General features: G+C 53.9%; 1 protein-coding gene across 1 annotated transcript in view; it reads right to left on the bottom strand.

Annotated features, from left to right (window-relative positions):
• Positions 1-12,550, bottom strand: part of TPO (thyroid peroxidase) — a 35,169-nt gene extending 22,619 nt beyond the window's left edge. Inside the window, exons 1-5 of the mRNA XM_070376065.1 lie at positions 12,421-12,550; positions 11,566-11,659; positions 7,784-7,868; positions 5,296-5,465; positions 2,990-3,122 (exon numbers count right to left, since the gene is read on the bottom strand). Of these exons, the coding sequence (XP_070232166.1) occupies positions 2,990-3,122; positions 5,296-5,465; positions 7,784-7,868; positions 11,566-11,659 (482 nt within the window). The 5' untranslated portion in view covers positions 12,421-12,550. The remainder of the gene's footprint in view (positions 1-2,989; positions 3,123-5,295; positions 5,466-7,783; positions 7,869-11,565; positions 11,660-12,420) is intronic.
• Between the last annotated feature and the right edge of the window lie 4,990 nt (positions 12,551-17,540).

Genomic DNA, 17,540 nt, shown 5'->3' with positions numbered 1-17,540 from the left:
CCTGAGCAAATCAGATATGAATAGTAAGTCTATACATAGGCGATCAAATATGTAAACATATAAAATAAACACACGAATATAAACATTTACAAAATATAAGGATAAAATACCTACAGAACATATGTGAAAGTAAAGGACTATGTAAAAGGAGAAAATAAGATACTTTTAATCATAAAGTATCCTACATGTAGGAAAAAAATCAGAAAAATTAGAATGGAAACTTTCTTTCAAGAGAAAAGAAGAATATGGGAGTTTTCTGTTAGAGAAAAATTTGCTCTGTTCTATAAAAATGGATTCTTTTGTTCAAAGTTGTGGTATCCAAGGTCCCTCGGTCTTTATCAACACAGCCCTATGGCAGTAATAGCCATTGGGGTGGTTGGTGGTTACAGAGTCTTCCAAAAAGGCAGGAGCGGGGCTGGAGTTTGCAGGTGAACAGGAGCCCATTGTGCTGGGCTCTCTGAGGTCACGCAGCAGAGTCAGCTGAGTCAGAGAAGACCAGGGTCCAGACTTCTCCGCTTCTTTCCTGCATCTGACATGTAGGCACTCAGAACATCTAGGCAGTGAAGGCCACAAGAACTGGGGCAAGCTGCTAAGGGTTTTAAAGCTTTTAAAGTATTTGTAAATACAAATACTGAAAGTCAGTGGCTTTCAGAATTGAAAGAGACATGTGTACCCCAGTGTTCATCGCAGCACTGTTTACATTAGCCAGGACATGGAAGCAACCTAGGTGTCCACTGGCAGACGAATGGATAAGAAAGCTGTGGTACACTTACACAAAGGAATATTATTCAGCTATTAAAAAGAATGCATTTGAATCAGTTCTAATGAGATGGATGAAACTGGAGCCTATTATACACAGTGAAGTAAGCCAGAAAGAAAAGCACCAATACAGTATATTAATGCATATGTGGAATTTAGAAAGCTGGTAACAAGGACCCTGTATGCAAGACAGCAAAAGAGACACAGATGGAAAGAACAGACTTTTGGACTCTGTGGGACAAGGCGAGGGTGGGATGATTTGGGAGAATGGCACTGAAACATGTATAATATACGTATAACGAATCGCCAGTCCAGGTTCGATGCATGAGACAGGGTGCTCGGGGCTGGTGCACTGGGATGACCCAGAGGGATGGGATGGGGAGGGAGGTGGGAGGGGGATTCAGGATGGGGAACACGTGTACACCCGTGGCGGATTCATGTCAATGTATGGCAAAACCAATACAATATTGTAAAGTAATTAGCCTCCAATTAAATAAATGAATTTTTTTTAAAAAATAGTGGTTCTGACACTAACTTATTACCAGTGGACTATATCTCCCACCACCGTTCCTACGTGAATGTGGCCTGTTTGGTGTCCTGCCCGAGAGGGAGAGGAGCCGTGCGCTGAGGACCGTCGGACCATCTCTAAGTGCCTGTTTGAGGCGGGGCCGCCCGTGGCTCCTGACCCTGGAGACAAGGCGCTTCCTTTCTCCCGTGACTCCTGCCCAGCCCCGCTCTCAGGAGCGATGCCCCCTTCTATCTGAAGGACAGGAATGGGCATGAATTCTAGCATCAACCCTCCGCTGCTCTCTAGCACCACCGGAGGGGCTCGCTTTAGGACCGCGTTTCATCAGCTGCAGTGAGTCAGCCTTCACGCGGTGTTGTGATCGGTTACAGCGGCCGCTCCTTATCGAAATCCCATAAAATGTAGCTCTTTGACTCAAGAATCACACGAGTGTTAACCTAACTGCTCACGCGACAGGGTTTTTGCTGACTGACTGTTGGGTTTCAGCAGCTCCTGGGAGGGCACGTGGTCTCCGTGACTGTCTCACTGGGGTCAGAGCCCAGCCTCCTGGGCAGGACCCCGGGTGCCGTGGGGGGGCCTCGTGGCCCCACTCTGAGAAGCTGCTTGGCTGGGGTGGGATAACTCAGTCCCCAGCACGTGGCTCCTTTAGTAGCTTTGCATTAGTGACCTCCCTGGGAAGAGTCGCAGAGCTGACAAGCAGCGGGGGAAACACTCTGGAGGGGAGTTTCACAGGGAGACAGGTATCCGCCCATCAGGATCTGTCTGAGCACCAGCTCCTCTCTCCCGGGCCCCAGGAGCCTGACAGTCTCTGGGCCTCTTCTGATAAGAACTGGATGTGAGAACACTGGCTTTTGGAGCGGGCACGTCTGAGCCTGCAGAGAATCAGTGACCTCGGGGCTGACCCTCAGCACAGTGGCCCCGGCAGCTCATTTATAAGCAGCAAACTCGGCTTCAAGGTGCTGTCACTCCAGGTCTCTGGGCAGGTGTTTTATGATTTGGGCAGAAAAAGAAGTGTAACATTCCTGTTGGTCATTTGGATCTGGTTACTGTAAATACTGGGACGCAAGATACAGTCGTCACCATGGAAGGAGAGAGACTTGCCTTCACCCACATTTCCCTGGACGGCACGTCCACTCGAGCCCGACAGCAGGGAGGCTGGGCTGCCCGCTCATCGCGGGCGGGGTGACGGCAGAGAGGGCAGCCCTGGGCAGAGGAGATCAGGGCCTGGTCCTGCCGTCCCGGCTCCACACCCGCCTGCGGGCACAGTCTCCCTGGAGCCGGGCCGTGGGGCTCACTGTGCAGGGGCCTGGAGGCCGAGGGTGACCCGGGACACCCGGGCACTGCCTGAATGGACTGATCTCCGGGCGGAGCGAGCCGAGAGTGGACGGCAGACGCGCAGAGGAAGAGACAGAAGAAATCTGGGGTGACCCCAGGGAAGCTGGGGAGTTTTACAGCTAACCTCCTGGTGAGAGTGGTTCCTGTCTGCCTGGGAGCTGAAGACCTTTGAGACCTGTGTCTTATTAAAGACACACACAGGAGTACTGGGGACGTGGGTGTAGGGAGAGGCCGGACCGCTTCCTATCACTGGGTAGAGTCATATTATGTGCTTTCCTTACGAAATCTCAGATGATCCAGGGACCGTCCCTCCTGATGGCGACTGTCACGTTCAAACCCAATTTGCGGGGAGACGGCCCCGGGAAGTACCTGTTGTTGCAGGCGCCTGAGATGAGCCTGTACTTGCTGGCCAGGCAGGTGGCCGGGCATCTGGGCGGCAGCATGTAAGGCAGGCATCCGGACAGGTTTGCGATTGCGCTCAGCAGCCCCTCCGAGAGAGCATCTGAGGGAAGGCCCCGGCGTCAGCCCTGTGCTGTGGTGACGACCTGCCTGCCCAGTGCCCGTCCTAGCCTCGCCCCACCCCTGCCGCAGGACTCACACGGAGGCTTTGCCCCTCTTAGCAGGAGGCCCTTCCTCCTCCTTGAAACCACCCCTTCCTCATTTACCCTTCTGGAGTGTCCTCATTGCTGGGAATGTGAGATTTAACATTTTTCCTTTGCTTTGTGATCTTTCAGAAAAGCGATTCTGAGCGTTCTGGCCCCAGCAATGGGAGCCTGGATGTAGAACCCCAGGTTTCCCGCCGCCCCAGCCCCAGAAGACAGTGACTGCATGGCCTTGATCAGCCCCCGACCCTGCCTCAGATGCTTCCTATCTATGTCCAAGCATCCCTCTACAAAACCCTCCTTTTCCGCTTCGTGTTGATGATGTTGGGTCCTTCTTATAAATCTTTCTAGCTTTAGGGCCCCAGAAAACAGTCTGTTCTTGTTTTTGCCAGTTTTGTTGCTATTTGTGACAAATACAAGCAAGGACTCTTAGTTGAAGAAATCGTTGTTTCTCCCAGATGGTTCGTATAAATGTTCAAAGACAATGCCATAAAACTGACCGGATACCAACGAAATGAGATATTCACTAGCAAAACACCAGAAAGCATACGTCCCAATTTCAAAGGGAGGAGAAACAAAACAGCTTCTTAATTATTGATGTTCACTGTACAACCTCTATGGAATGACTCTGTGGACAGCTGAATAAAGCTTAGGCCACAATTTTGTTCAGCTGATGGAGAAATGGGCTTTCCTGAACAAAACAGGCAGAAATTCTTCGTACCAGAAGATGCTCAAGCACACACGAGAGTTTAACAAACGAAGTCCATGAGAAGGACCACGATTGTAGCTGCATTAATACAGAACCAACATTACGACGCATCTGGGAGGGAGGGTACCAACGTCAGATTGTCGATGCCGACGGTGATGGGCTGGTGGGGCATCGGGGCCTGTCCCTGGTGTTGCATCCTGAGTGTTCTAGACCGGCTACGCTGATGACGGGAATAACAAAAGCACCCTAGACTACAGGGGTCTTCAGTTCTGCACCTTTGCCTGGACTGAACCCGTCCACTGAAGCTCCACCCGCACCCACAGACCCGGGCGACGGCTTTGCCCACAGCCAGGACGCAAGGCCGAGGACTTCTGGCCGCGGTCATCGCCGCAGGACAGGACCACGGACCGACAGTCCTCAGAAATGGTTTTCAGCTGCTTCAACGAAAACCTTTTCAGATGGGTCCTCGGTTGCTATAAAGTTGGTTAAACTGAACTGCTAAGCTTAGTGTCTGAGAATTCTGGTTAACCTCAGTTTAGCTGAGTCTGTCTCATTCTAAAGTAAATCAGCATTAAACTAACCTACAGCTAGCTGGGAGGAAAAACTCAAGAGACTGAGTAGCTCGTGGCACCACCCTGGAGAAGCCTGCAGAAGTTCACTGAAACTGATCCTGTCTGTCCAGTTCCTCGTCCTAGCACTCACCCATGGGCCTCATGTTCGAAAGCACTTCTGTCCGGAAGTGGAATGGAATTCCACTTAAACGCCACTCAGATTCTTAAGTCAGCGGAGTCCTTGGTGGACGCAGCCCCCAGTCTCCTGGTCTGCCTGCGCCCAGCCGAGTGGACCGCGGTGCGACTGCTGCTTTCGGGGGAGCACGTTCGACCCCGTTACTGCTCCTTTCGGGAGAGCACGTTCGACCCCGTTACTGCTCCTTTCGGGAGAGCACGTTCGACCCTGTGGCTGCTCCTTTCAGGGGGAGCACATTCGACCCCAGAGGCCCCAGCAGGCCCTCAGAGGCAGTTTGCTCAGAAGTGGGGCGGCCATCCTAGTCTCCCTGGGCCACGCTGCCTCCCCCAGAGACTTGTTTCCTCGAGTTTTAACCACATCGGTGGGGGTCTTGGAAGAACCTTCCAGTTATTTCACACCATAGGGCAGGACGCTGAGACTGTTGAGCTGGCTCTCCAAGCTCAGTCTCAACAGCAGGGAAACAGTGATTCCCACCCGGCAGAGCCAGGATGTCGTGGCGCTTGACCAGAGTCTCGAGCTGCTCACTCGTCCCGTCACCGGCGGGCGGCACAGGCCTCGCGCCCTTCGAGGACCCTCCCTAGCTCCCTGCGCTCAGCCCTGCCCCCCCGGGCGCTCACCTGTGGGCAGCTGGGAGGGTCCAGACCTCAGGTGACCCCGTCTCGCCGCCTCCTGCACCGAGGCCTCCATGACCTCCGCCGCCCGGGACGCAGCGCGGCTCGTGGGCTCAGGGAGTTTGGAAAAAGACAGAAGTTGCGCTGGGGAAATGACTTCCCTTTTGTGGAGGTTTCTAGGCACAAAGAGGAGTGGGCACGTGTGTGCCAAGTCGCTTCGGTCGTGTCCCACTCTCTGCGACCGCAAGGACCGTAGCCCGCCAGGCCCCTCTGTCCGTGGGCTTCTCCAGGCGAGCACACTGGAGGGGGTGCGTCCAGGGGATCTTCCCGACCCAGGGCTTGAGCCCACATCTCATCACGCCTCCTGCACTGGCAGGAGGGTTCCTGACCACTAGCGCCACCTGGGGAGCCCACCGAGAGGAGATGTGAAGTCAGTTGTTCTTTTATGGCGTTTGGTGACCACTTGATCATCAATCATGTGAGCCTGAATCACAAGTGAGGACCAGGGATTCAGTGAAGGGACAGGACCTGAGTGCAGACAGTCTGCTGAAAGGTGAAGACGGACAGACTTGCTCAAGCAAGCTCCCTTGGTCCTTGTCACCGCTGTGTGAGGTCAGCCTGCTTGTCAAAATCCAGGTAGTAAATGGGCTTGCTCGTCGCCTGTCCATGGAAGCAGAGACTCTGATGCGTTTAGAACACTTTTTGACAGGGGCTCACATGTGTGTGTTTGCCACTGATTCACGTTATTCTTTGTAATAGACTTTCATGTTTTGTTTAGATAAGGCGGTCTCACATTTTATATGGATGTTTTTTTTAGCCTACTGTGAAATAATGGTTTTTATGGCAACCCACTCCAGTGTTCTTGCCTGGAGAATCCCAGGGATGGGGGAGCTGGGTGGGCTGCCGTCTATGGGGTCGCACAGAGTCGGACACGACTGAAGCGACTTAGCAGCTGTAGCAGCAGCAGTGTTATTTAAGGATATTTTAAGGGCTTCTGCTATAGAACCCGCCTGCCAGTCCAGGAGATGCAAGAGGCATGGGCTCAGTCCCTGGGTCAGGAAGAGCCCCTGCAGCAGGGTATGGCAACCCACTCCAGTATCCATGCCTGGGAAATTTCATGGACAGAGGAGCCTGGCAGGCTACAGTCCACAAGGTCACAAGAGTCAGACACCACTGAAGCGACTTCACACAGATGCACACAAGGTTATTTTAAGTACTAATTAATCTTTCTGAGGCTATCGCTGTGAATAAGTCAGTTATGTAACTTGAAAAAAGTCCGGTTGGACATGTGGGTCCCCACCACTGGGCAGGGCTCTGGGAGCCAGCAGCCGTCTTGGGCCTGATCCTGAGGCCCTGAGGCTGTGGCTCCTCGGGTGCCCGCGCTCAGCGGAGCAGCTCCTCACGGCTGAGCAGCAACAGGCCTGGGACTCAGCTTTCTGGGGCTCTGGTTTCAGTAGGGCGGCCTGTTTTCAAGGTTTCAATGGCTTTTCTTCTGCTCTTACTAAAATCCACTGTTAGCATAGTAAGCAAGCGGCCTCTGTTTCAACGTTTGCATTTAAGACAAAGCCCCCAGGCCGCACATTTTGCCAACTTTGTGTCAGGAGTGAGCTCCCCTCAGAGAAGGCAGGCCACCCAGGGGCAGGAGGGGCAGCCCTTCACAACCCCTGGGGATGCCCTTGCCCGCTTCATGGAGAGCTGACACCTTGGTGTATTCACACTAACATAGTCTGACTTCGTGGGAAATATGTCTTCTCTTTTTTTCCCTTTGACACAAATTTTTATAAAATAAATAAAACTTGGTTGGAGCCAACATGGACAGCAGGGACTTTTTCTGGCTGGAATAATAGAGATTTTGAAATACATCAACCCCTGCCCTGTGATGTTTTGTATCTTGAGAGCTTAAATAATTACTGCTTAGTTTCCAACAAAACAGCACACTTGTGAAGATAACACCTGCATTTTAGATTTTCGTTGGTTGTGCTTGGAGAGGAAATGGCAACCCACTCCAGGATTCTTGCCTGAGAAATCCCATGGACAGAGAAGCGTGTTGGGCTGCAGTCCACGGCATTGCAAAAGAGTCCGACAGGACTTAGCAAGTAAACAACAACTATAATATCCTCAGTGTTGATTCTGTTTAAAATTAAGGTGTTCCCTAATGATTCAAAAAGACTGCTGGGCAGATTTAATTCCTAGGTAAACTTACACCTGTGTGTCTGGGCGCCCCCTCCCCTCCTCAGTCTGCGGGCAGTTTTCCAGGAGCCAGGCCTTTCGAACAGGGAAATACTGAATTCCCACTGCGTCACTGCCCTTTGCTCTGTTTTGCTAAGAGAGAAACTTTGAGGCTGAATGAGGTTCTCAGTTACTTGCACACGATCCTAGAAACATGAATAAGCCATATGAGTTTCAGCTCCTAACTTGAAAATGGGGGACATTGTGAAGAGGAAGCTCAGCAGATCCATGCAGACGCCCCACCGCCCACTCCCAGGCACCATACCTTCTCATCGCAGCATAGACGGACTTGTCCACCAGGAGCCTGCTGGCCTCCACGATGCCCCTGACCTGAGACTCCTCGGTCTCTCCTACGAATGAAGCATCACAGGATCAAACACAAAATCCACAAAGTCTCTGCCCGCTTAGGTTTCTCTTCCGTGTCCAGCTTGATGCAGTGACGACCAGGTGGTTCTGGGCCTCCACCCCGTTACGACTCCCCTTCATCCCTCCTTTCCCTCCCCCCACCCCCCCCGAACCCCCTCCCATCCCCCCACTCCCTCCCCTCCCTGCCCCCTTTCCCCATCAGGGCCCCCACTGCCCCTGGTTCACTCGCGTCTGATTCTCTCCTAACAGCTACGAAGCGCTGGAACATTTGCCATAAACATCCTTGCACTTCGGTCTCGACTTTGCACAAACCCCTAGAAATGAACCACGGTCCGTGTGGTGATGAAGGCACGTGATTTCCACGATAAACGCTCTGTGTGGAGTTTCTGAGGAAGGGCTTAAAGACTTGATACACAAACAGTCCTACAGTTCACAGACTGCTGTCAGGCGAAGGGCACCTGTTCCCGAGTGTTTATCAGCCAGATGCCCACGTGCCTGTTGTGTCCACGAGCGGCCCCGGGAGGTGGGCATGAGCCTGCCCACAGCCCTGCCCTCTCTAGGGCCAACGGGAGGAGCAGCCCACCCAGCAGAGACCCCAGCCTGAGGGGCGCCCCTGGGCACCCAGCGGGCACCCGTGGTCCAGGCCTGGACCTCCTGCCCCGCGCCCTCCGCGGGCTCTGCACAGGTGACAGGGAGCCCCGACGGCTCGTGTCTGTGAGCCTGAGTGACATAACCCAGCTCAGACAAGAAGTCTCTGGTTTGTCATGGAGGTTGTGGCTGTGGAGAGATGTAACTGATGAAGGCAACATGCCAAAGAAAGTTCAACCCTTCAGTGTGAAAGATAGCTAAGCAACCAGGACCTACTGTAAAACACAGGGAACCATGTACTCAGGATTCTGTAACAGCCTACGAGGGGAAAGAATCAGAAAAAGAATGCGTGTGTACACACACACAAATGTACATATGGGCTTCTGAGTTGGCACGAGGGGTAAAGAGCCTTCCTGCCAGTGCAGGAGACATCAGAGACACAGGTTCGATCCCCGGGTCGGGAAGATCCCCTGGAGGAGGAAATGGCAACACACTCCAGTATTCCTGCCTGGAAAATCCCGTGGACACAGGAGCCTGGTGGGCTCCAGTCCACAGGGTCACAAAGAATCGGACATGACTGAGCGACTTAGCACGGCTCATGTAACTGATTCCCTTGCTGTACACCTAAAACTAACCCAGCATTGTAAATCAGCCACGTGCTCAGGCGCTCAGCCCTGTCTGACTTTCTGTGGCCCCGGGGACTGTAGCCTGCCAGTCTCCTCTGTCTGTGGGATTTTCCAGCCAAGGATACTGGAGTGGGTTGCCACTTCCTCCTCCAGGGGATCTTTCCGACCCAAGGACTGAACCTGTGTCTCTTGTATCTCCTGCGCTGGCAGGCGGATTCTCTACCACTGGCACCACCTGGGAAGCCCTAAGTCAAGTTGGCAGGCGGATTCTCTACCACTGGCACCACCTGGGAAGCCCCAAGTCAAGTTCACTTCCATCAAAAATGAATGAACAAACAGAAAGTTAACATGTAATTCTGGGCTCCAAAATCACTGCAGATGCTGACTGCTGCCATGAAATTAAAAGACACTTACTCCTTAGAAGAAATGTTATGACCAACCTAGACAGCATATTCAAAAGCAGAGACATTACTTTGCCAACAAAGGTCCGTCTAGTCAAGGCTATGGTTTTTCCAGTGGTCATGTATGGATGTGAGAGTTGGACTGTGAAGAAGGCTGAATGCCGAAGAATTGATGCTTTTGAACTGTGGTGTTGGAGAAGACTCTTGAGAGTCCCTTGGACTGCAAGGAGATCCAACCAGTCCATCCTAAAGGAGATCAGTCCTGGGTGTTCTTTGGAAGGAATGATGCTAAAGCTGAAACTCCAGTACTTTGGCCACCTGATGCGAAGAGCTGACTCATTGGAAAAGACTGATGCTGGGAGGGATTGGAGGCAGGAGGAGAGGGGACGACAGAGGATGAGATGGCTGGATGGCATCACTGACTTGATGGACATGAGTCTGAGTGAACTCCGGGAGTTGGTGATGGACAGGGAGGCCTGGCGTGCTGCGATTCATGGGGTCGCAGGGAGTCGGACACGACTGAGCGACTGAACTGAATTGACTGAACATGTAATTGTTTTGTTTAAAAGGACTGATGGCTTATCAATTGGAAGAAGTGTCATCGTATTAAAGGTTATAAACTTTAAACACTATGACTAATAATATTTTCTAAAAAGTAGTTTTCAAAAGTCAGCAAGTAATTAGTCAGCTTTGAAATCCTCTAATGAACGATACATTAGTACCAAGCGCAGGGCTTTTTTTATCAAATTCTGTGTCGTGCATTATTTATATATATACTGAAAGTTTAAGAAAGAGCCTCTTAAAGGTGGGGAAATAGTAAAAACTGCTCTAGAAAAGCTGTAACTTCCCCAGTTCCTGAACAATGCGCGCTTTCTCACACCTGGAGCTCTTGTGTGCAGGCACTTTTCCATTTTATCGGACAGATCGTGCTCGTGAGGACTTTGTTGCTATGGTTTTGTAGAACTAGGTCTTCGATAAGTGTGAAACGAGATGACCAACTAGTTCATAAGCATTTACTGCAACTCATCCTGTGCCAGGTCTTGGCCTCGTGGGTTTACTGGGCTTGGAGGATGGGGGACGTTTAAGATGGAGCTGGAACTTGTGTTTTCTAGTTTGTGTTGTCCACACAGCATGCACTCAATACTTGAAACGGAGCGTCTCAGTGGCACTCACAAATAGGACCGCAGTAGAGAGCTTTCCAGTCTCCTCCATTTCCAGACAGGAAAATGGCCCCGTCAGCAGCGTGCAGGGACGGAGCTGCACCCTGGCCTCCTCTCGGCCTCAAAGGCTAGGCCGATTTCTCAAGGAGCATCTAAGTGCAAGGAGGGCTTTGGAGCAACTGTCCATGTGGCCACGAAGCCGTACTCAGTGGCGCTGGAGACGTGGGGGCTCCCAGCAGGAGGCTTCCTGGGGCTGAATGTGACTGTGGGGACTCGGTGGCTCACCAGGCCTGCGGGTGACCAGGTCTCTAAGGAGGGGCTGGGGGAGCAGAGCGTCCACCCCTGATGACCCCAGTGGGGCGAACCTGCCTGGCGAGGCCCCTGGTGCAGATGCTGGCGGCCAGAGAGCCTTGTGGAGACGCCCTCCCGCGTCGTTCCCTCCAGGAACATCCTTCTCTGTGTTTGAGACTTTTTTCTTTTCTTTTTTCCAAAACAAAAGCAGAGTTTGAGCTGTGATGATTTCAACCACAGCACAGCTGTACCTTTCTCAACTGAATTTGGCATTGTGGCTCCCTGATTCCAGAAAATACGACACAGAAGTGACTTAATGAGAAATGATTGTGTGGTCAAGGAACACACAATGACTCCCAAAGAAATGTTTTTTTAAATATATGAGCAGGTAAAATTGAAGTTTTCTGTTGCATAATCATAAGAAAGTCAGTTATTTTTCAGAAAGAATTGTGTTTTAATTCTTCTAAACTCAAGAATTATCATTCTTTTCTTGGAAAGCCAAAGAAACACTGAAGCAGTCTTACCTGACTCTGGAGAACTCAAGACGCTTTCTGATCTGGTAGCTCCAAGCAGTTCCTTTATGATTTTGGAAGACCGTAATTTACGGCTACTCACCCCAAAGGAGGCCCCCAGGTCTCAGGAGGAATGAGAAGACGGCTCCGGCGCAGGTGACGGCCAGCACCACACCCAGCACGGCCCGTGCCTGCATCTGCGAGGAGGCGCACGTCAGGCGGCCCCCACGGGGAGCCCTGTCTCCGCTCCCCTGCGCAGTGGTGCCTGCATCCTGTCTGACCCCTTGGCCTGGGTCTGACTCTGGGGGGCTGATTGCCCGTGGCAGGGACCGGCCTTGCCTGCTCAACTGTCTGAAAACAGATCTTTCCTCTTGGGCGGCCGTGGTCCCCGGAGCAGCTCAGTGACAACCCATTTTAATTCATGGGGATGTTGAATGGTGTGAAATTTCTGGGAGTAACTACTAGGAATAAGATAAATCTATTTCCTATAACACATCTTGGTTTTTTTTTTTTTTAAAAGAAGAATACAGGGAATTTAGCCTTTAGAAAAGAGGTAAATAAAATTCCTAAATGGACATAGGGTTTCCTACAACTTTCTTTTTCCTGCTTATAAACCGATTTCAGAATTGCAGAGCTGTTAAGACAAAGCAGAAGATTCGTCATCAAATGTTTCTCTTTTCCTAACCTCCGGCTTTCTGTTGTTATTTTTGGGCCACAGACTTTGTGAAATCAGGTGGAGCCCAGAGTGCGCTGGGGGACGCTGACCACGGACCCCCTGGCCACACCTGCCGGCAGTGCTTCTGCGCTGAGATCACAGGAAACCTAGCACCGTCCGCCCAGAGCCCCTCCTCCAGCTGGCTCCAGACGAGCCCGGGCCCAAACCACCACCTCCCTCGGACCACTCTGCAGGTCTCAGTGACAGATTGCTCCCAGAAAAAAGCAAGATACAAGGCCTGACCTTCTCCTCTGCTCAGCCTGGAGGCAGGTGTGCAGGGCAGGCGACCCTTGGCCTCCCGCCTATAAACCGGCTCTGGGTTCTGCCTCCCGCCCACGTCACTGGGCTGGACCGGCTCCCAGCCCCCGGCGACTGGACGTTGGCCTCTGCGTTGCCACAGAGTGCCGCCTGCTGGTGGCTCAGGGAGCAGGTGCGACCTCACCTGGGCCCACTGATGTTGAGGCTCTGGCTGTGGAATAAGAAAGGGAAAGAGAGCCTACGTGTTGGCAAAGAAGGAACCAAGGTCCCTGGTAACCCTGGCACTCACCTCTGGCTTTTCTGCATGAAATTCCGTGTGAAGAGCACCGTGGTCTTCAGAGGCGTCAGACTCTCCAAGACCTGCCGATGGCCCACCATGACCCAGCCACAGCCCCGTTTCTTGGAGGGGACAGAGTGTGTCTCCCGGTTTGTAGGGGGCAGCTTCTGAACCTCTGCAGTCTCCATCTGAGTCCCGGGGTTTTTCTCTTCGATGCATGAAGATCGTCTTTCTCCTCCTCTTCCCCCTCTCTCCTTCTGGGACTTAGTCAAGCCTGAGGTGCACCGTGGACATAGCCCACCAGGCTCCTCTGTCCATGGGATTCTCCAGCAGGAATCCTGCAGTGGGCGTCTCTCTCCTCCTCCAGAGGACCTTCCCGACCCTGGGATCAACCCTGCATCTCGTGTGTCTCCTGCGCTGCAGGTGGATTCTTTACCAGCTGAGCCATCGGGGAAGCCCTGTTTCCTTTGGGACTTATTCGAGCCTGGAGGATGCTTCCTGCAGGACAGCTGAGGTTAGACGCCCACACACGCGCAAGGCCTCTGAGCATCGGGAGGCCCCTGAAGCATCGAATGCCATCATCGGTGTTGGAAGGCTCCATCTGCAGGGACCACAGTCAGACAAGCAGGTGGGCGTCCCTCAGCGGTTTTGGTGATTTCTCCCTGAAGCAGCGGGGACAGGCTGGACGGCGAGAGGAGGGGCCAGACCCGGCTGTCAGCAAGCCAGGGACTCGGAGACTCGCTTTCCTGAAAACGGGGACCCCCAGCAGGCTGAGTTTGCCACCTGAAGTCTTGGGGACCCGTTCTGACTCGGGAAACGGTCGAAGGAGGGAGCGAGGAGCAGGGGGAGCGGTTCAAGCTTGGACTCGGGCTCTGAGCACCGGAGCTGCGTGCAGGCCGGAGCTTCGGAGAGTTTGCCTGAGGAGTGGGGGCGCCGCTGCCTGACACGCGAGGGCTCAGGGAGACGCGGGCCAGGAGCCTCTCCTGGACCCCACTGGTGACAGCTGTCAGGGCCTGGGGTGAGGGTGATCCCAGAGGAGATCTGGGACCCCAAGGGCGATCCCGGAGGAGATCTGGGACCCCGAGTTCTCAGCGGACGCCACGTGGACGATCAGAGGGGGTCAGCGTGACACAGCCTCGGAGGCTGGCCCTGACGTGGCTGTGCCCTTGCCACGGCCAGCCGTGTCCGGGGGCAGTGGGTCCTTGAGCTCTCATGACACTTGCAGAACCCGAAGTCCGTGCGGTGCCCGCTGGCGGGTGAAGCATCCCTCCCACTGAGCCCTCAAGGGTTTCCAGCTCAGTGGTGCCCACTCTGCATCCTCACCAGCAGCTCAGAAGAGCTTGGGCTGAGCAAACGCATCAGGCAGTAACGGAGCCCCGGGGCTTTGAGCCTTCACGCCTGCCCGGGGCTCTGAGGGTCTGTCAGAAGCTCAGCCCCACAGCCCTGCCCCAAGGGGTCGGGGGGCAGACCGAGGCCACCGTTCTCCAGGAAAGAGAGGGAAGAAGGGGCAGCTTTATTCTTTCTTTTGTGCATTTAAGTCACTTTAAGGGATGCTGGAGACGTCGGTGGACGTCGAGAGGGTCTCGGGCTTTTCTGGTTTATTAAACACTCTGATGACCTGTTTTATATTGTGCATCAAGAGCGCTGATATTTGATGAGTTATAAACAAAAACCTATACGGCTTTCCTGACATGCCCCAGTCACTGCTGACAGACAGTCTAGGAAGGGGGCCATTTGGGCGGTTCACGTGGACTCTTGGTGAAGAAGCGTGACCGCGGCCCTGGGCCCTCCACCGCCAGTTCACACGCGCGCTTGGACGTGGTCTGTGCCGGGGACCTGCTCCGCCCCCTGCCACACACGCGCTCCTCCTGTCCACGGTGACGTGGCCGCCTGCAGGCGTGGTCCTGCCTGGGTCACTGGGGGGCTCTCCCTGCTGCCACCCACAGGCCACATGGGCAGGGCCAGCCTGGACACGTCAGTGGTCTCGTCTAGGCTGAGGCTGGTGGTCCGTGCCTGGGCTCTGGCTGGGAAAGCCCTCGTGCCCACTCTGCTGGTGGGACCCCAGGTGTGGACTCGGCCCGAGGCAGCGTTTGCCCTGACACCCGCTCTGCAGTGTGGGCTCCAGGGCTCTTTTTCTCCTGCTGTGTTTAGTCTTCCAGCCCCCGAGGAGTCTGGAATTCACCCTGACTGACGGGCGCTCGGAGCCCCGTTTCTGCAGAGATGGGTCCCCAGCGGAGCCTGGGGGCTGGGTTAGAGGCGGGTGTGGCAGCTGTGTCCTTCCACTGCAGATCCAAGGCTGGGCTGGGGTGGGTGCTCCTGGGGGCCAGCGGGGGTGAGCCTGGGGAGGGTGGGGTGGGGAGGGGTCAGCCGTGTCCTCCGAGGCCGGGCGGGAGTGGGTGCTCCTGGGGGCCAGCGGGAGGGGACCTTTGGAGGGTGGAGCGGGGCGGGGGTCAGCTGTGAGGTCGGCTTCTCTGGGGACAGCAGAGTGCATCATCCACAGAGGTGTTGCTGGACGGACCTGGGCCCAGCTCCCGGGATCACACATCCTCTGTGACCTCAGCGCCCAGGTGCCCACAGGGGTGCCTGGACCAGTGCCCTCGACCTTTCAGGTGCGGAGGAGGATGCTCTGTCCAGGCTGAGGAGAAAGGCCCAGAAAGGCTCTGCGAGGGCGGCGCTTGCATCACCTCTATCGCTCACAATTTCTGCCACAAGGACATGAGATTAGAAAGCAACTCTGTTTAAAATTCTGTTAAAGATAAAAGGCTTAGTCGTTAGTGACTGACTTGCTGGGACATGAAGAGAGTTGACATGGAGGGCATATTCTGTTCTCGCCGATGAAAATCCTGACTAAACTCAAACCTGCAATGAAGCATCCTTAGCTTCACTGCAGCGTGAAGTACGTTTACTTTCTCACTCAGGCTGCTGGAGGAGGCCGCACACTGTAACTGCACGATTCTTCTCAGTCGCTGCAAAGTCTAGTGTTTCTCGATGTTATGTACAAGTGCGTGTGTTTTCTGTAAGCCAGGAGCTCCCCCCACCCACCGACCTGCAATAACTTTGCAAAATGAGTTTTCTGAATGTAGAAGCTTAACAAGGATGAAGGTTGAATGCTGTGGAAATGACACAAATCAGAGCCCAGGAGTCCAGGCTAAAAGGGCTCTGTGGGGAAAAGCCCTGCGCTCCGGGCTTGTGATTCCTTGTGGCAAAAACGGGGCAGCTTCCTGGGGAAGCAGTAATAGTCTCCTGGTTGAGAGAATTTGCAGAAGCCACGGGCTGAGCAAACGTGGACGCGTGTTTCCCAGGCCAGCGCCTGGAGGAAGGATGGGACGTTGCACACGTGTGACCGCGTGCTCCTCCCGGAACGTCCTGACGAGGCCAGGGCTTCCTTGCTATTTTCACACGAGGAAGCCGAGGCTCAGAGATGCCGACGTTCCTGCCAACAGCCGGACGCCCCACGGGTGCTGATCTGAACGAGACTGTCACAAGGACGGCCGTCTCCTCCCTGGACCCGCCCCGTCCAGTCGGCCCCTGCTCACCCTGGCTCACCCCAAGCCATCATCTGTGGGCCCAGACCCCTCACAGGCTCATCCTCCTGGGCCCCCCATCCGGCTTCCCAGGCATCCTCATCGTGCATCCCTGTGGTCCTTCCAGCCCCAGGGACACCTCACCGCGTGGCCTGGCTTGACCATGCGGCATAACGTGGCTGCTCCCACCCCTGTGAGACATATTTACGTCACGTTATTCTCCGAGTGATCATCCCCATCTCATCTGTGAGCGCTGGCCTCTTTTCTGTCTCATGGTGGGGTAACAAGGCCACGGTTCCTCGCATCACCAGGTCAGAGGTGCAGTAAGATGCAGTCCTTACTTATCTCTGACTGTTTAACCCATTATAATGCACATGGATTATTTCATAATGGATAGTGAGTTAAAATGTGCATTCCGTTTAATTCAATTTAATGACAAATACCCAATACTTTGTGTGCTAAAATATTTGTACATAAAATAAACTCACAATTTTCGATGTATTTTGTGATGTATTTTCTATGACAAAAGTGAATTTTATCAGCCCAGGCGGACAAGAAATTAGTCTTCCCTTTAAATTACACCAGGCTGATTTTATCCCGGTTTAGCCTGTTGGGAGCCTCACAGTTTCCACTGTGTGTTTCCACCAATCCTCTCTTTCTGATTGACTTCCCCGGGCTTCCAGTGGGTGCCCAGTGTCCCCTCTGTCCCATGGCGGGTCTGCAGGGCAGCCAAACGGGCCGGTGTCCATTTGTCCAAGGCGGTCAGAGGGGCGGAAAGGCCTCCTGAGAGGGGCACCCTGTGTGCACGGCCCCGTGTCCAGCAGGGACACGGCTACAGAGAGAAAAGGCTTTTCCGAGTGAAATCGAGTTGGCTGTCGGCAACGCTGCATCTTCATATCGTTTTCCTTTTGAAATATTCGTGGTATATGGGCCCCCCAGGTGGCTCAGCGGAAAGAAGTCTGCCTGCAGTGCAGGAAGCTGGGTTTGATCCTTGGTCAGGAAGATCCCCCAGAGGAGGAAAGGACAACCCACCCGAGTGTTCTAGCCCGGAGAGTCCCAGGGACAGAGGAGCCTGGCGGGCTGCAGCCCATGGAAGATCCCCTGGAGGAGGAAAGGACAACCCACGCCAGTGTTCTAGCCTGGAGAGTCCCAGGGACAGAGGAGCCTGGCGGGCTGCAGCCCATGGGGTTGCAAACAGTCAGACTTGACTGAGCACACACACACGTTAGTGTGCGTATGTGAATCCCAAAGCCCCAGCACGTCCCTCCCTGCAGCCTTTCCCCTCTGGTGACCGTGAGTCTGTT

This window comes from Bos mutus, chromosome 8, assembly GCF_027580195.1.
Source record: "Bos mutus isolate GX-2022 chromosome 8, NWIPB_WYAK_1.1, whole genome shotgun sequence".
NCBI lineage: Eukaryota > Metazoa > Chordata > Mammalia > Artiodactyla > Bovidae > Bos > Bos mutus.
Note: the sequence above shows the minus strand (reverse complement) of the source record. Positions and strands in the feature narration are given on the sequence as shown.